At 40.1% G+C, this 13725-nt stretch overlaps 1 protein-coding gene across 3 annotated transcripts in view; it reads right to left on the bottom strand.

Moving 5' to 3' along the window:
* Positions 1 to 656: 656 nt before the first annotated feature.
* The window catches only part of dag1 (dystroglycan 1), a 62547-nt gene continuing 49478 nt past the window's right edge, over positions 657 to 13725 (bottom strand). For 2 of the 3 annotated variants that reach the window (XM_009296487.5, XM_005170544.6), the window contains exon 3: positions 657 to 4305. In XM_009296487.5, the coding sequence (XP_009294762.2) occupies positions 2026 to 4305 (2280 nt within the window). In that variant the 3' untranslated portion in view covers positions 657 to 2025. 3 annotated transcript variants of the gene reach the window in all.

The following is a 13725-nucleotide window of genomic DNA, read 5'->3' as shown; positions in this document are numbered from 1 at the left end:
GCAAATGTCACTTCTGAATTCAAACCGCAAAAAAACAAATGAGCATAAAACATCAGAAAGAAAATAAAAGGGCAATGATTTTTTCCCCGACACCACAGTCTGCTCTATTTCTGTTGAATGCAAACTTAAAGGTAAACCACCGAAGAAAAAGACCCATGAGGAAAAGCTATATGAATCAATTACCAAGACTGAAGGTTTACAAATCGCAGTACACTATAGATTTATTGATCTTCATAAACAATTTGAGGCTGTATCAAAAATTTCCGTATAAAATTAGATTGTGATTTTATCAATCTCGCTCGCTTTTTTTTCTAGTTTTCTAACGATTTTGTAAATTAAACCATTTATATTCACTCCTCTTAATCGCAGGTCTTGCTTAGAGATTTTTTTATAGCCATAACTATATATATATATATAAAAAATAATCACCCCTCATCTAAAACAAACAGTATTTTTTTTTTTCTCTATTTCTTTTTGTACGATATCTGATTTACACACGTTTGGACTATAAATACAGTTATATCCACAGGCAGATTATTATGTACAGAAGACACTTGCTGCGAAACCACCAAGGCAAAATATGGCATTCAACTGCAAATATATATATGACATGACATTTAATAAACAATGCCGTTGTGTAGAGGGATGGGTCACCATTATCAAAATCTTCAGTCTTTATTTCGAGTTATTTTGAGTGAATCCAAGGCATATACTCCATAATCATCACTGAAATATATATATAGATAGATAGATAGATATTTTCGAGAGAAAAAAAAAACTAAACGAACAAAAACAAAATAAAGAAACTACAAATCGTCGAAACCCGAGCTTGTTCTGATTAAATCAAGTCTTTGAGATTGAGCAATCTGTCTGGATGACTGTCAAAAGCTTGGGTGAAATGGTACATTGGTAGTTTTGACTTGAGGGTTCTCGACACCATTACTGTCGTCTTTCGAGAGAATTAAAAATGCAAAGACCCCGTCAACCTGTACATCCAATTAAATCACAAGATTTCCTCGTAGCCTATGGGAAATATGATTAAGTGAGATCAATACTGGGCTCCGGGCCTGTCAGGTCGAAGGCAGAATCTGCATAGAGGACTCACTCATGAGATTACCCCCTCCAAAAGTTGCTGCCGAGAAACTACATAGCACAAATCTCAAGTCAGAACGCACTCTGTGATACCTTCACTCAGTGATTTAATTATTATTTTAGCTTTTTTTTTCCCAGAATCGAGGGGAGGAAAATAGTGTTTATCTCAGTGTAATACTTAAAAGAACGTAATAAAAATATATATGATAAAAATTAAAGATGATCTAAGCAAAACTTTCAAATATACAGTGGATTAAACAAACGAAAAATCAATTTGGCTACCTCTTCTTTGTAGTGATTTAACTAGACAAGTGATTAACAATAAAAACAGTTTAATTTCATGTTAAAAGGCAAAACCATAATGAATCGACATCCCACAAAACTCTCCGCATTCGCCGTCCAAGTCCCTCAAGGCCATTCTTTTATTCCCCTTGTGTTATTGAATTTCTGTATGAAACCTTTTGCACCTGCAGTCAGCTTTATTGTCCGCTTATATTATTCGTGATTACGAATTCAGAAGATAGAAAGAGTGCTGTTAGGCAAGGAGTTTTGATTCGGAGTCAGAAAAGAAGTCAAACAAAACAGAAAACGAAATGAATTCAAACAAAACCAATAATTAGTCGAAAAGCCCATCTAGACACAAAAGCGCCACGACTGGAGGGCACAGTCCTGTCCCCAACAGTTTAGCAATAACCAGAGTAGTCAGAGGCTGAGGTTGTTCTTGCTGTCCTTTGCAGACTATCCACTTACCCCGCCCTCCCAAAATCTCCTTAAGAGTCCTGTTTAACAAAAAAACATCCCATTACATTCAAACCCCAAACCCCAGTTTGCAGCATCCCCACTTCTAAAAATCCCATAATGCAAAGAAACAACACACTGGTGTGGAACTAAAAAAAGTTCCCCATCCTCCTGCTCCGGAGGTTTTGGCAAACATTAGGGTGGCACGTAAGGGGGTGGCGATCTGTAGGGGGTCATGTTCTTGGGGCGGGATCCTTTCCCCTCCATCGGGGTGGAGAAGGGTGGTGGTGGCTGATAGGGAGGGGCATTGGGATCCTCATCATGTAGAGGTGTGTACTCTCCCAAAAGGTCCTGGTTCAGAGGTGTTGTCTCTGGACTAGCCATGTTGGGATACTCCGGCGGAGGAAGCGGAGGCTTCTCCTCCTGAAGGATAAGGGGCATGCTGGAAGATGGGGGAGGCTTAGAGTCATCGAGCTCATCTGCAAAAATGATGGGCACTCCTTTCTTGATGAAAGTTGCTTGGTCTTCGATTGTTAGCTTGCCCTTGCGCTTCTTGCGGTAGCAAATCATGGCGATGATTCCAGCTATCAGCAAAATGGCTGCAACCACCACCGCTGGTATGACAGTGTGAAGATACACATCATCAGTGCTCTGTCTTCCCGCACCCACAGAGGGAGTAACAGGAGAGGGGGTCGGATCTGGGATCTCACCCAACGGGACAAACATGTAGTTACGACAGCTTGCTGTGCCTCTGACGGTGATATTTGAGGGCCTGAAGTCTGGTTCCATGGTAAATTTGAAAATCGACGAGGGTTTGCCCTCTGGATCGGAGATTTTTTTGCTCAATTGCTGTATTTGGTCTTTTGGGCAGGGGCTTTGCTGAAGGCTGTTGTTGGTCCATTCCACTATGATGGAACCCTTGGTGATGCTCTTGAGTGTAATGGTGCTGCTGTTGCGATCACCAAAAGACTGGGACAGTTTCTTGACGAGAAGGATCTTCTTGTGAATGTCATTGGTGACCGTACGCGCATCTCCATCAAACACAGCAGTAAATAATACAGGTGGCTTAACACTGTTTCCCCACATGCTGACACGGACCTCAAAGGCATCCATTGCATAGAGACCTCCTTTATCAGTTGCTTGCATGAAATACTCATGTTTCCCTGCATGCTCTTGGTCAGGTAATCCATACAGTAACTGGCTTGTGCTATTAAACTGTATCCAGGAATCATCAGCGACCACATCATTGCCCTTGCGCAAAGTGAGCCTCAACTTATCGGTAGTTCCATCCTCTTTGTCAAAAAATGTATCCGATGGAACCTTCACCTCAAAATAGGTGCCAACATAGGCATTCACCTGATCAATTGGGTTACGCAGCTCAGGTTTTATATTGCTATCGCCTATAACTGCAGGAGTGCTGCGCCTTGGTGGCTTGGTTGTCGTGGTCTTGGGTTCTCTTGGTATGGGCGTTGTCTTGGGTTTCTTTGGAGGTCTCTTTGTAGGTTTCCTGGTGGTAGGTGTTGCTGGGGTAACAGAGGCTCCAACATACACAGGCCTGGTCACTGTTGGCTGGATGGCGATAGTGCTGGTGGTGACCATTACTCGTGTTGGCAGAGGGGGGCCTAATGTTGGAGTGGAGGGCGCGGAATCCCTGTTTCGAATGGTGGGTTTCACAGGAAGGGGCACGGGACCACGGACAGGTGGGGCAGAACTCTCTGAGGTAGGAGCAATAGATGGAGAGGTTGGAGTTGGAACGATGCGGATCGGGGGCTCAGGGTAAGTTGTCGGAGGGAGTAATGAGGGAATGGGAGTGGGGGTGTTGTTAAGCTGCCTTCGCACCCTTTTGGGCACATGGGGCTTTTTATTAGCAATATGCCATCCAACAACCGGATATCCCAACTGCGCTGACATTGTCCCCTCTTTTGCTGGAACCTGAACACTGCTAATGTCAGGAATGCTGCTTTGATCCAGACTGCAGCCGAGCTTCCAGGACAAAAGAGCTCCGTTTTCAACCACTTTCTTGGCATTTCCTGGTCCTGCCATGAAAGCAGACATGTCAAACAAGCGGTTGTTGACCACAGGCAAAATCTTCATGTGCTGAAGCCCCATGCCAGAAAACTTTTTCATTTTGGCAAGTAGTTCCACCCTCTGCTTCGAGCTCATCTTTGTGAGGTCAGCGTCAAGGATGACAGTGAGCACAGTAACAGGCTCCTCATTGCCACAGATGAAAGGCTGGGCATCGTTGCTTGCTGATTGCTGGATTGCAAGCTGAAAAGGGTCCGTCTCAGCGTGCTCCTCTGGGTGCACCTCAATGGAGAACACATCTGGGCTTTGGGAGACTTTACTCTCGTTGGAAACTGAAACAGATATGTAGTGAACGCCCTTGTCCGTCTCTAGTGGAAGGCCTTGAAGTGTGCCGCTCTCTGCATCCCAATGCAACCACGCTGGGAGCACATCCTTGCTTGCTTCTGTGATCTGTAAAAACGAGAGAAGAAATAACGATTACTGCAACCGAGTGGCTCGCGTTAGAAATTTAACAAGACAAACGAGCTAACAGCGATGCCAGATATGCACTGCCAAGTCAAACACTTTAAACCTGCAAGTAAATCTCACTTTGTAACGTGACTAATAGCCAATCACATGAATCAAAGTTGTCTTTCTCAAATGATACATCATTTTTAGTTTTTGTATTCAGTCTTTCCTGGTTGTGAGTGCAAATTCAGTATATTTAAATTCAGCAAGACAGGAGGGGTGAAGATTATAATGAACGAGTGCTCTCACAGTGGCAAAGAGCTCCCTGCGGCATGAGATACTCCACCAGCTGGAGAGCCGCTCAATGAACGCTCAAGTCAAAAATAACCAATAAATGAATCAATGGCATTGAGAAGATCTATTAACACAAACAAGCCTCTTTGCAAATACAAAAAATACATCCTTTGCTTCCATCCTCTTAACGTGATTGATAATAATCTGGGTTCATACATTATTTAGAGCCAGTGCTCAGGGGTTGGGTCATTAAAACTCAAACCAGTACACAACAGTCACTAAGCGAGCGAGGGCACTAGCAGCTGGGCTTTTCATTTCAGTTCACAAGCTTCAAAGGTTTAAACACGCAAATCCACCAGCACCGCAACTCTCTACCTTTCACAGTCTTGTTTTTTGAGTGTTGCCATCAACCAACCTAGCTCGTGTGTGCGAGCCTGATTGTGAACCTGTTTGATCACTTAAGAGAGACATTAATAATTCAGGTGGGAGTCTAATTATAGGCTGATCTATAGTCTTGTTGATTGATGGCGTGCTTGGAACATTACTGCCGCACTTCAAATAGTATGTGGGTTGCTTGGATCAGTTGCATTTTGAGGATTTAGAGCAGGGGTCTCCGAACTTGTTGCTGGAAATCCTGCAGATTTTAGCTCCAACCCTAATCAAACTAACCTAAACAAGCTAATTAATAGGGGTGTCACGATTTCGATTTTTAATCAAAATCGATTGAAATTTATGCTCAATTTAGATTATCGAATAAAAAAATAGAATCGTCGATGCTGCCACGCCCCCATGTCACGTCAGCTTGGCTTGCCAAGCGGGAAAAAACAGGCTTGTTGAACTACCAATACAGGAGATCCTTCGACAGAGCTTAAACCCTCTCCTCTTTCAATGAAGTCGCCGGTGTGTAAGCATTTTGGATTTCCAGTGAGTTATGTTGACAACGTTTGTGTTGTCGACAAAAAAAACACAGTTTTGCAAGCTCTGCTATGTACGTATTAGGGTTCGACCGATAGACAACACCGTCATCGCGATCCTGCGCCCGCCTCCGTTGCAAATCCGCTTGCGAAAAGTACACACTCAGGCCCTGTTTACACTGTCTTTGTTTTTAAATGGCATTTTAGAACGACAACGATTTGAAATCCACAGTGGCGTGTAGCAATTCTGAGCAGCCCTCTTTACTCTCTACCTCTGACACACACAGACACAGACGCACTCACAGCCATGGGCTCGAGACAGCGGGTTCAGGCAGTCAGAGGATCAGTAGACTGCTTCAATCTTTCACTCACTTGTACTTAGTCATTTTAGCGAACACCTCAGATGCTGTTGGCTGGTTCCTGTTGGTTGTGCACCTTTTTTTACCGACGCCATTATAACGACACAGATCACTGCCTATTCACGAGCCCCGCAGAAAAAGTGATTGACAGGTGGTAATTATGTGTGTATCTTGCCTTTATTCATTTACTGTATGATTTGTTTATGGTTAAAACAAAGACCATGCAGGTCAGGTAGTTTAAACGGTAGGCTACAAATAATTAATTGGTCATTAATTAATCAATTATTTATAATCGAAAATCGAATCGAATCGTGCCTTTAGAATCGAAAATGTAATCGAATCAAGGATTTGGAGGATCGTGACACCCTTACTAATTAAAGTCTTACTAGGTATACTCGAAACACCCAGGCAGGTGTGTTGAGGCATGTTGGAGCTAAACCCTGCAGGGACACCGGTCCTCCAGGACCAAGATTGGGGACCCCTGATTTAGAGGGTTGCCGCATACAATAATGACAATTTTTCTTCTCAGCTGCAGCTCTCAAATCTCATTTGCTTCCATGTAGATTTAAATATGGAGCCTTAAGAAGGGCCATAACCCATAAAGTGAAACAGCAATTTTACAGCATGGACTGTTTTTACAGACTACACTCAAATTAATATCTTGATGTCAAACCATGTTTATTTAATTAATAATAATTCGTTACATTTATATAGCGCTTTTCTGGGCACTCAAAGCGCTTTACACAATGGGGGGGGATCTCCTCATCCACCACCAGTGTGCAGCATCCACCTGGATGACGCGACGGCAGCCATTTTGCGCCAGACCGCACACCACACACCAGCTGATTGGTGGAGAGGAGACAGATTGATGAAGCCAATTATGATATGGGGAGGGTTAGGAGGCCATGATGGACAGAGGCCAGTGGGCAGATTTTGGCCAGGATGCCGGGGTTAAACCCCTACTCTTTTTCGAAGGACATCCTGGGATTTTTAACAACCACAGAGAGTCGGGACCTCGGTTTAACGTCTCATCCGAAAGACGGAATGACGGAATGAGATCATATGCTGTGATTTAGAAATTCTCAAAACAAACTAGATATGGGTGAACTACCCCTTTAAAATGAATAAACTAGGCACAGCTATCAATTACAGATTGTGTCAAACTACGATCGATTCTGGAATCATCCTTCAATTAGTGAATTGATTCGACAGCCACTGAATCTATACTTACATTTCACCTCATCATGTGTAAAAACACAGCAGCAGCATCTAATGGAAATACAGAACTGGCAAAAATACCTCACGCACGCTGTTAAATATAGTCAAATTTATACCACCCCTGCAAAAAAAATATGGCACAGATCGCATGTGTCTACTTTTGGTGCCTTTTCAGACCTTGATTTAGAGCAAAACGGAAGTTTAAGGCAAGTCTTCAATGCCGCCTTCTGAAACTAGAGCATCAGTGGCAGCACACACACTGACATTTAGGGAACCACATAGTTTCCATAGTGATGATTCATGCAACCCACACTAAAGACAGTATAAGTTCTGCCAAAGGCATGTTTCTCTTGACTTAAGCGAGGCAAGCAAGGAAAGGCAGAAATGAGTGCAGAGAGAATGTCAATAACAAGAATATTACAGAGTTGTTTTTTTCTTTCATATTTCAATTGCTGCGGCAAGTCTGTTGGGATGATTCTGAATGGCACAAGTGGAACTGCAAAGCAAAGAGACAGATTTCCTGTGAAAAAGAGGGATGGGGGGAGGTAATTATAATAATTACAGGGCCATAAACATGGGGGAAATAAGGGACCTAAAATTGTAATAGTCACTATTTACTTACTACACTATTTACTTACTCTCATGTTGTTTAGAGATGGTTAAAATTTAAAGGGCACCTATGGTAAAAAATCTACTTTTCAAGCTGTTTGGACAGATCTGTGTGTTGGTAGTGTATAGACCGTCATACTGGGGTGATATGAACACACCCAGTCCTTTTTTTTCAATTTAACTACAAAAAAAAAAGGGTCGGCCAATTGGAGCTGTTTTCAAATCGATCGCACCATTACGTAGGTGTTACTTCATCAGCACAGCCGTGTGTCAGAACAGTTATAAAAGAAGACGCTTCAATCCCGGTTTGTGGAAGTTAAATCAGGTTTATTTTGTACATTAGCATAACAGATATCCACACAGTACTTGAGGTTAGCCTTAACTAAGCTAAGCGCGCTCTGTCTGTCTGCCTGCCTGCCTGCCTGCCTGCGTGCGTGCGTGCGTGCGTGTGTATCTGTGTGTGTGTTAACTTTGTAACGATATTGTATGTTACTCATCAATGCAACTTCACAATACTGATTAGTAAAGGTTAGTTCTTACTGTAGTATCTCACAAACGCTACGTGAGACCTTCTTCCTTTAAGTCTGTCTGTTGTCTGACGCAGCTGAGGAAGGAGGCATGTAGAAATAGTAGGCGGGCAGAACTCGGCTTAAAGGCACAGTACGACAAAACCACCCCCTGCTGGAAATCAGTATAAAACAGCATCTTGTAAAAGGTATAATGAAAACTCTGATGGGTATTTTGATCTGAAACTTTATATATACATTCTAGAGACGCAAAAGACTTATATTAAATCTGAAAAAAGGGGTAACCTAGGTGCCCTTTAAAATGGTTAAATTTTCATATCAAGATTAAGTGACCAAAATTATCACGATTTCCTTAAAATTAAATTGGAATGTTTAAAAAAAAAAAAAAAAAAGTTACACACACTAATGGCTTGTTTCCACTGACTGGTACAGTACGGTGCAGTTCACCTTCATCAGGCTTGCGTTTCCATTACGTGTTGTATGACAAAAAAATTTTTCAGTCAATGTCCTTTTCGCTCGAGAAAATGTCTACTGTAAAGCTGTACGGGTCGTTCACATATCATATGAGAAGCACTTTTCACAAAAAAGATGCTTTATACATGTAAATACTTGTATATAAATGTTTATTACTAACTTTTCTATGAACAGCTTTTTTTTTCGCGCTTCACTCGCGTTTTTCAGTTTTGACAGGATCAGGTTTCAAAAGCATGTCAATAATCAAGCGCACGTTATTATCATCAGCTCAAGAAGTTTGTTATTTCAGATATTGATGCACGGCGAGCGCAACTAAGAAAACGAAACCGCTTGCACTTTAGACTGGCTCGTAAAAAACTACGGGGCAATGGGTAAATCTGCTCTTCTTTTTAGCTTTGTGGCTGTTTATCAAGACAACAACAAGGTTTGTTTGAGCCCGGGTCGACCACGGCTGGCTATTATATGTATATATAATCCCGCTGTGATCTCTCAGCTGTGTATTTTAAACATGGTGGGTTTTTTGTTTTCATTCTGTTTTGTTGCGCAAGCGAATGACGTTTATATACCAATAGCGTTCAGCTACGCGTCTAGCTTCGCCTTTTGGTACCCTTTTTTCGCATTTGGTACCCTTTCGAAAGGGTGCGGAAAAAGTGGTGCGGTACGGTACACCTTTTGAGAGTGGAAACGGCAATAAAAGCGTGCCAAACCGAACCATATCGTACCACTCAGTGGAAACGAGCCATTAAAACATTCTACTAAGTTTTGTATATAAAAATGAGCAAACGGCAAATAAAATTAGCAAATTTATGCAATTTTGTGACAAACAACATGAACATGGATCCCTGTATTTTGGATTTGTTTACTTATGTTTGTTTTCTTTCATGTAGATACACACGATTTTGGAAATTTAACATGACCACACATTTAAACAATGTGAACAAGCGTTGGCATTTAAAAAGCTACCTTACAGAGATCCACATTTTTTCAATGTGAACAAGCGTTGGCATTTGAAAAGCTACCTTACAGAGATCCACATTTTTTTTTTGTTTTACACAAAATTGTGATTTGATTATATCTGATTGTGCCTTTTCTCACTGAGTTGACCTAGTGTCCAGCTATGTATTCTCAATATTGTGCAGCACACAATTTAAATGATACTTTAACAGTGTAAATTTATTAATGACAACTTTATATTGCAATGTTTTGCAATTAGCTAAATCGAAGCATAATTATTGCGTTTTCCAAAAAAATCTTAAAAATCAATCACTGTTTTAACGATAATGAATATTAGAAAGAGTAAAGCTAACCATCAGACAATTTATTGTGGTTTACCTTCAAATTGATCATCATGACAGCACTACTTAAACGGGGTTTATTATGCAAAAAGCACTTTATAAGCGATTTAATTAAAGTTGTGTGGCAACAGTCCGTGAATATAACCAGCTACTAATGATTAAAATGTATTAATTTTATATTTATCTGTAGAAACACTTTGATTGATAGTCAATCGTGCCATCAGAGGGGCAAAGCCCCGCCCACTAGTGACCACCTCATTAGCATAGGACTTTAGACTTGATTTGTAGCTCCACCCTCTTTTGAAACGAGCATCTCATTTTAATTCAAAACGCTACATTTAAAATCAAAGCCTAAAAGGGGAAGTTTTACAGAGCAATAAAACATTATTTGTAATGTATTTTGAGCTGAAACTTCACATACACACTCTAGGGAACTCAGGTATGTAGAAGACACTTATTTTAAATCTTGTAAAAAGGGGCATAATAGGTCCCCTTAAAAACAAAAGATCATGGTAAGCAAAATAACCAAATTAGATAACATTCAAGGAATCTATTATGAAGAAATGTAAAACTTCTAAACCCATTACGTAAAAGGGGGGTGGGGGGGGGGGGGGGGTCAAGCAGGTTTGGAACAACCTGAGAGTGAGCAATTGATAACAGAATTTTAATTTTGGATGAGCCCTTGGGACGTCTGCGATAGGGTTGTAATAACAAAATCTAAAAAGACCTGATGAGAAGTATAAACTCTTCCCCCCATGAAATGAACAAATTACATGGATGAATCAAAACTTCCTTCGTTGTGGGTCGAATAAAGCCGGCCATTGTTAGGGCACGCTTGCGGGGGAGTCTGCGGGAAGAAAAGATCCCATTGTTGGCATATGAAGACAGCTGAAAAGATAAGATTCATAGTTCTGAAGGAGTAGGCTCAGGCATGTCTTTGTGATATTAGAGAGAGAAACAGAGACAAAAGGAGGCAGTGGTGCTTGGAATATTTCGAAGAGGGAGAGCCCTTTAGTTTGGCCATGCTGATGTTTACGAGAAATGACTAAACCCATTTTCTTTGGTTAAAAATTCATGCAACTCGACTCATCTTGGCTTCGGAGTACACTGGCACATGGGTAGTCGAGAAACGGGCAGTGTTTTTTTTTAAATATATTTATGTAGTTTTTACTTCTTAATGAACTTTATCATAAAAATCCCACGTACTTCCATTAAACTCCGTTATAATGGAAAAATATTATAACGGAGCTCTGATTCAGCATTGAAAATCACAACGTGATCGTTCACAATACTCACATCACAGAATATGCAATGTTGAGTTTGTATTATGATGTATCATTTGCATGTGTTTTTGAGCCCTGTGGTTGTATAATGATTTTAAAAGCATTCAGGTATGAAACTGCATTCAGGTAAGATTAGAAACTGGACCATTTGCATCTTTAATAACAATTATTTCAATTACTGTACCAGATAATTCACTGTTACACATCGTAAAACACTTGTTTATTTGACTTTTTCTTATGACATTGATCTGTGCTTGTAGATTGGTTATTAGATTTTATGCAGATGTACTTCTACTACAGAATCACCCCAAATCAATCTAAAAAAAAAAAATAAATAAATAAAAATAGAGATACTTCAGCCACCCGGTGATATTCATACTAGGGCTGCACAATATTGGAAAAATCTGACATTGGGATGTATATATTTTTTTTCCCGATATACAGTAGTAGGCATTTAAAAAGTGGATCAAAATCGTTTTTCAAAATCGTCTCAAGACAATGGTCTTCAATCTCTTTCCCAGATCACAGATTGTAGTGTTTCTTAGCCATAACTTTGTCACCAAGAATTTTCCAGAGATGTTTAATCAGGTTAACCTCGGGACTATGGTCAGGCCATTTCATTATTTCAGTGTTTTCAGCTTTAAGGAACTATTTTATGTCAGATTGATGAAAAAAAAAGTAAATTTAAAGGGTTAGTTTATCCAAAAATGAAACGGAAATTATATTATTACAGACTTTTCAAAAAATAGTGTCAGACAGCATTGTATGGAGCAGCGGTTCTCTATCTTTTTCACTTCGGGGCTTCATTCTTCCTTCTCAGATAAAATTTTCAAGGCCCACGTGTCTGACATTATCTTTGTCAAATGTTTGTATGAAATGTTATGTTTATTGTTATTGTATGTTATGTTAAATGTTTATTTAAACCTTTATTTATTAACAATTTATATAGATACACATATATACAAACGATTTTCTTCTACCTGTTTTTCAGTGGTCGACAACAAACTTTTTGGTGCGTTACTGCCTCTCGCTCTGGGGTGCAAAACCATTGTTAGCCAACTAAGGTGGCAAGATCCGTCGTTACAAGAATAGTTTGTGGATTTGCTGTTTCCCAAATCAGTCACTTCGACGAACATTCGCAGTCGCAAACTTGAGCACTCGCAACAACACCTCTAGAGCTGTAGTTAGAAACATAGTTCCTGGATGTGTTCTATTCCCCTTTACCAAATTTTACCAAATCAAATATCGGATTTTATTTTAAATGCGTGAGAGTGTAAAACAATATAATTTGCAAAGAAATAGTGAGTTTCTTCTCTTAAGAACTCGACACTGCACCCAGTTTAGAGCATTATTATAGGTGTTTTACGTTAACTAACATGGTTAAGCGATGGACCTGCGACAGAGAAACTATGGGTTTTGGGAAACACTCGTCACTACATAGTTCTTTTCCCAAAAGATGCATCGTACTATGATAGTTCAGCCACGAGTTATGTCGTTGTTTGGGAAACGCACCCCAGGTGAGTGACGTCACCAACTAATTAGGCTAACACGAGAAATTTGCTTGATGGAAAGATGACTGAGAGAGAGGAGGTCTATCTATACAGTTTACTGTAGTAAAGGCTAAAGTATACTACGGTAATTACTATGAGTTTGTGATGGTTGCTAATTATGTAGCGTAATATATTAATGGAGAGTTGTAAATATATACACAAAATATTGATTACTCCTAAATATTTACCTTTACTATAAATTCTTACTGTATTTTAAATGTGTAACACCTGGGTTTATTGGGTTTTTTGTGCTGTTATATTCTATAGTTTGTCAATGAATCGTACGACGCAGAATTGTTCAGTTTTTTATTGCAAATAATATGCTGAACCAGACAGAAACAGTTTTGTTGATCACTAAGATGCGATTGAATTGGATTGCTTTGATTTCAAAATGAAAATTGCTAAAATAGCTTAGATGTAGCTGACTTTTGCCTAGTAGCTTTTAGTGTAGTCAAGCTACATTTTAGGTAGAGTAGCTAATAACTAACTACATTGTTCACTGATTTTCAATGATGTCAATACTAACTATATTAAATTCTGTCACGTGTGACTGAAAGAAATGCAACGTCATGTCGACAACTCAGTTCCCAAAGGTCAGTGGGATATTAAGGAGTAAAGAATTTGCTAGACAGAGTGATCTTTTGAAAATAACCCACTCATACCCAGGGAAAAAATGCCAGGCCTTTTTTTTTTTAAGCGGACTGTGGAACATGACCCAGTTTTTTTCAGTCGAAAATTACAAAATGAAACGTGTGTGCATGTGTGTGTGTGTGTTCAGGTCACTCGAGAGAGAGACAGAGGGATTTGCCAATTGTGCGACCGAGCTGCAGAAATCAAAACAGCCTTCAAGTGGCCAATGGCGACGACGTGGTGGTGAATGAAAGTTATCAAATGAAAGAC

The sequence above is a fragment of the Danio rerio genome, chromosome 22 (genome assembly GCF_049306965.1).
Source record: "Danio rerio strain Tuebingen ecotype United States chromosome 22, GRCz12tu, whole genome shotgun sequence".
NCBI lineage: Eukaryota > Metazoa > Chordata > Actinopteri > Cypriniformes > Danionidae > Danio > Danio rerio.
This window is presented reverse-complemented; position numbering and strand designations above follow the sequence as displayed.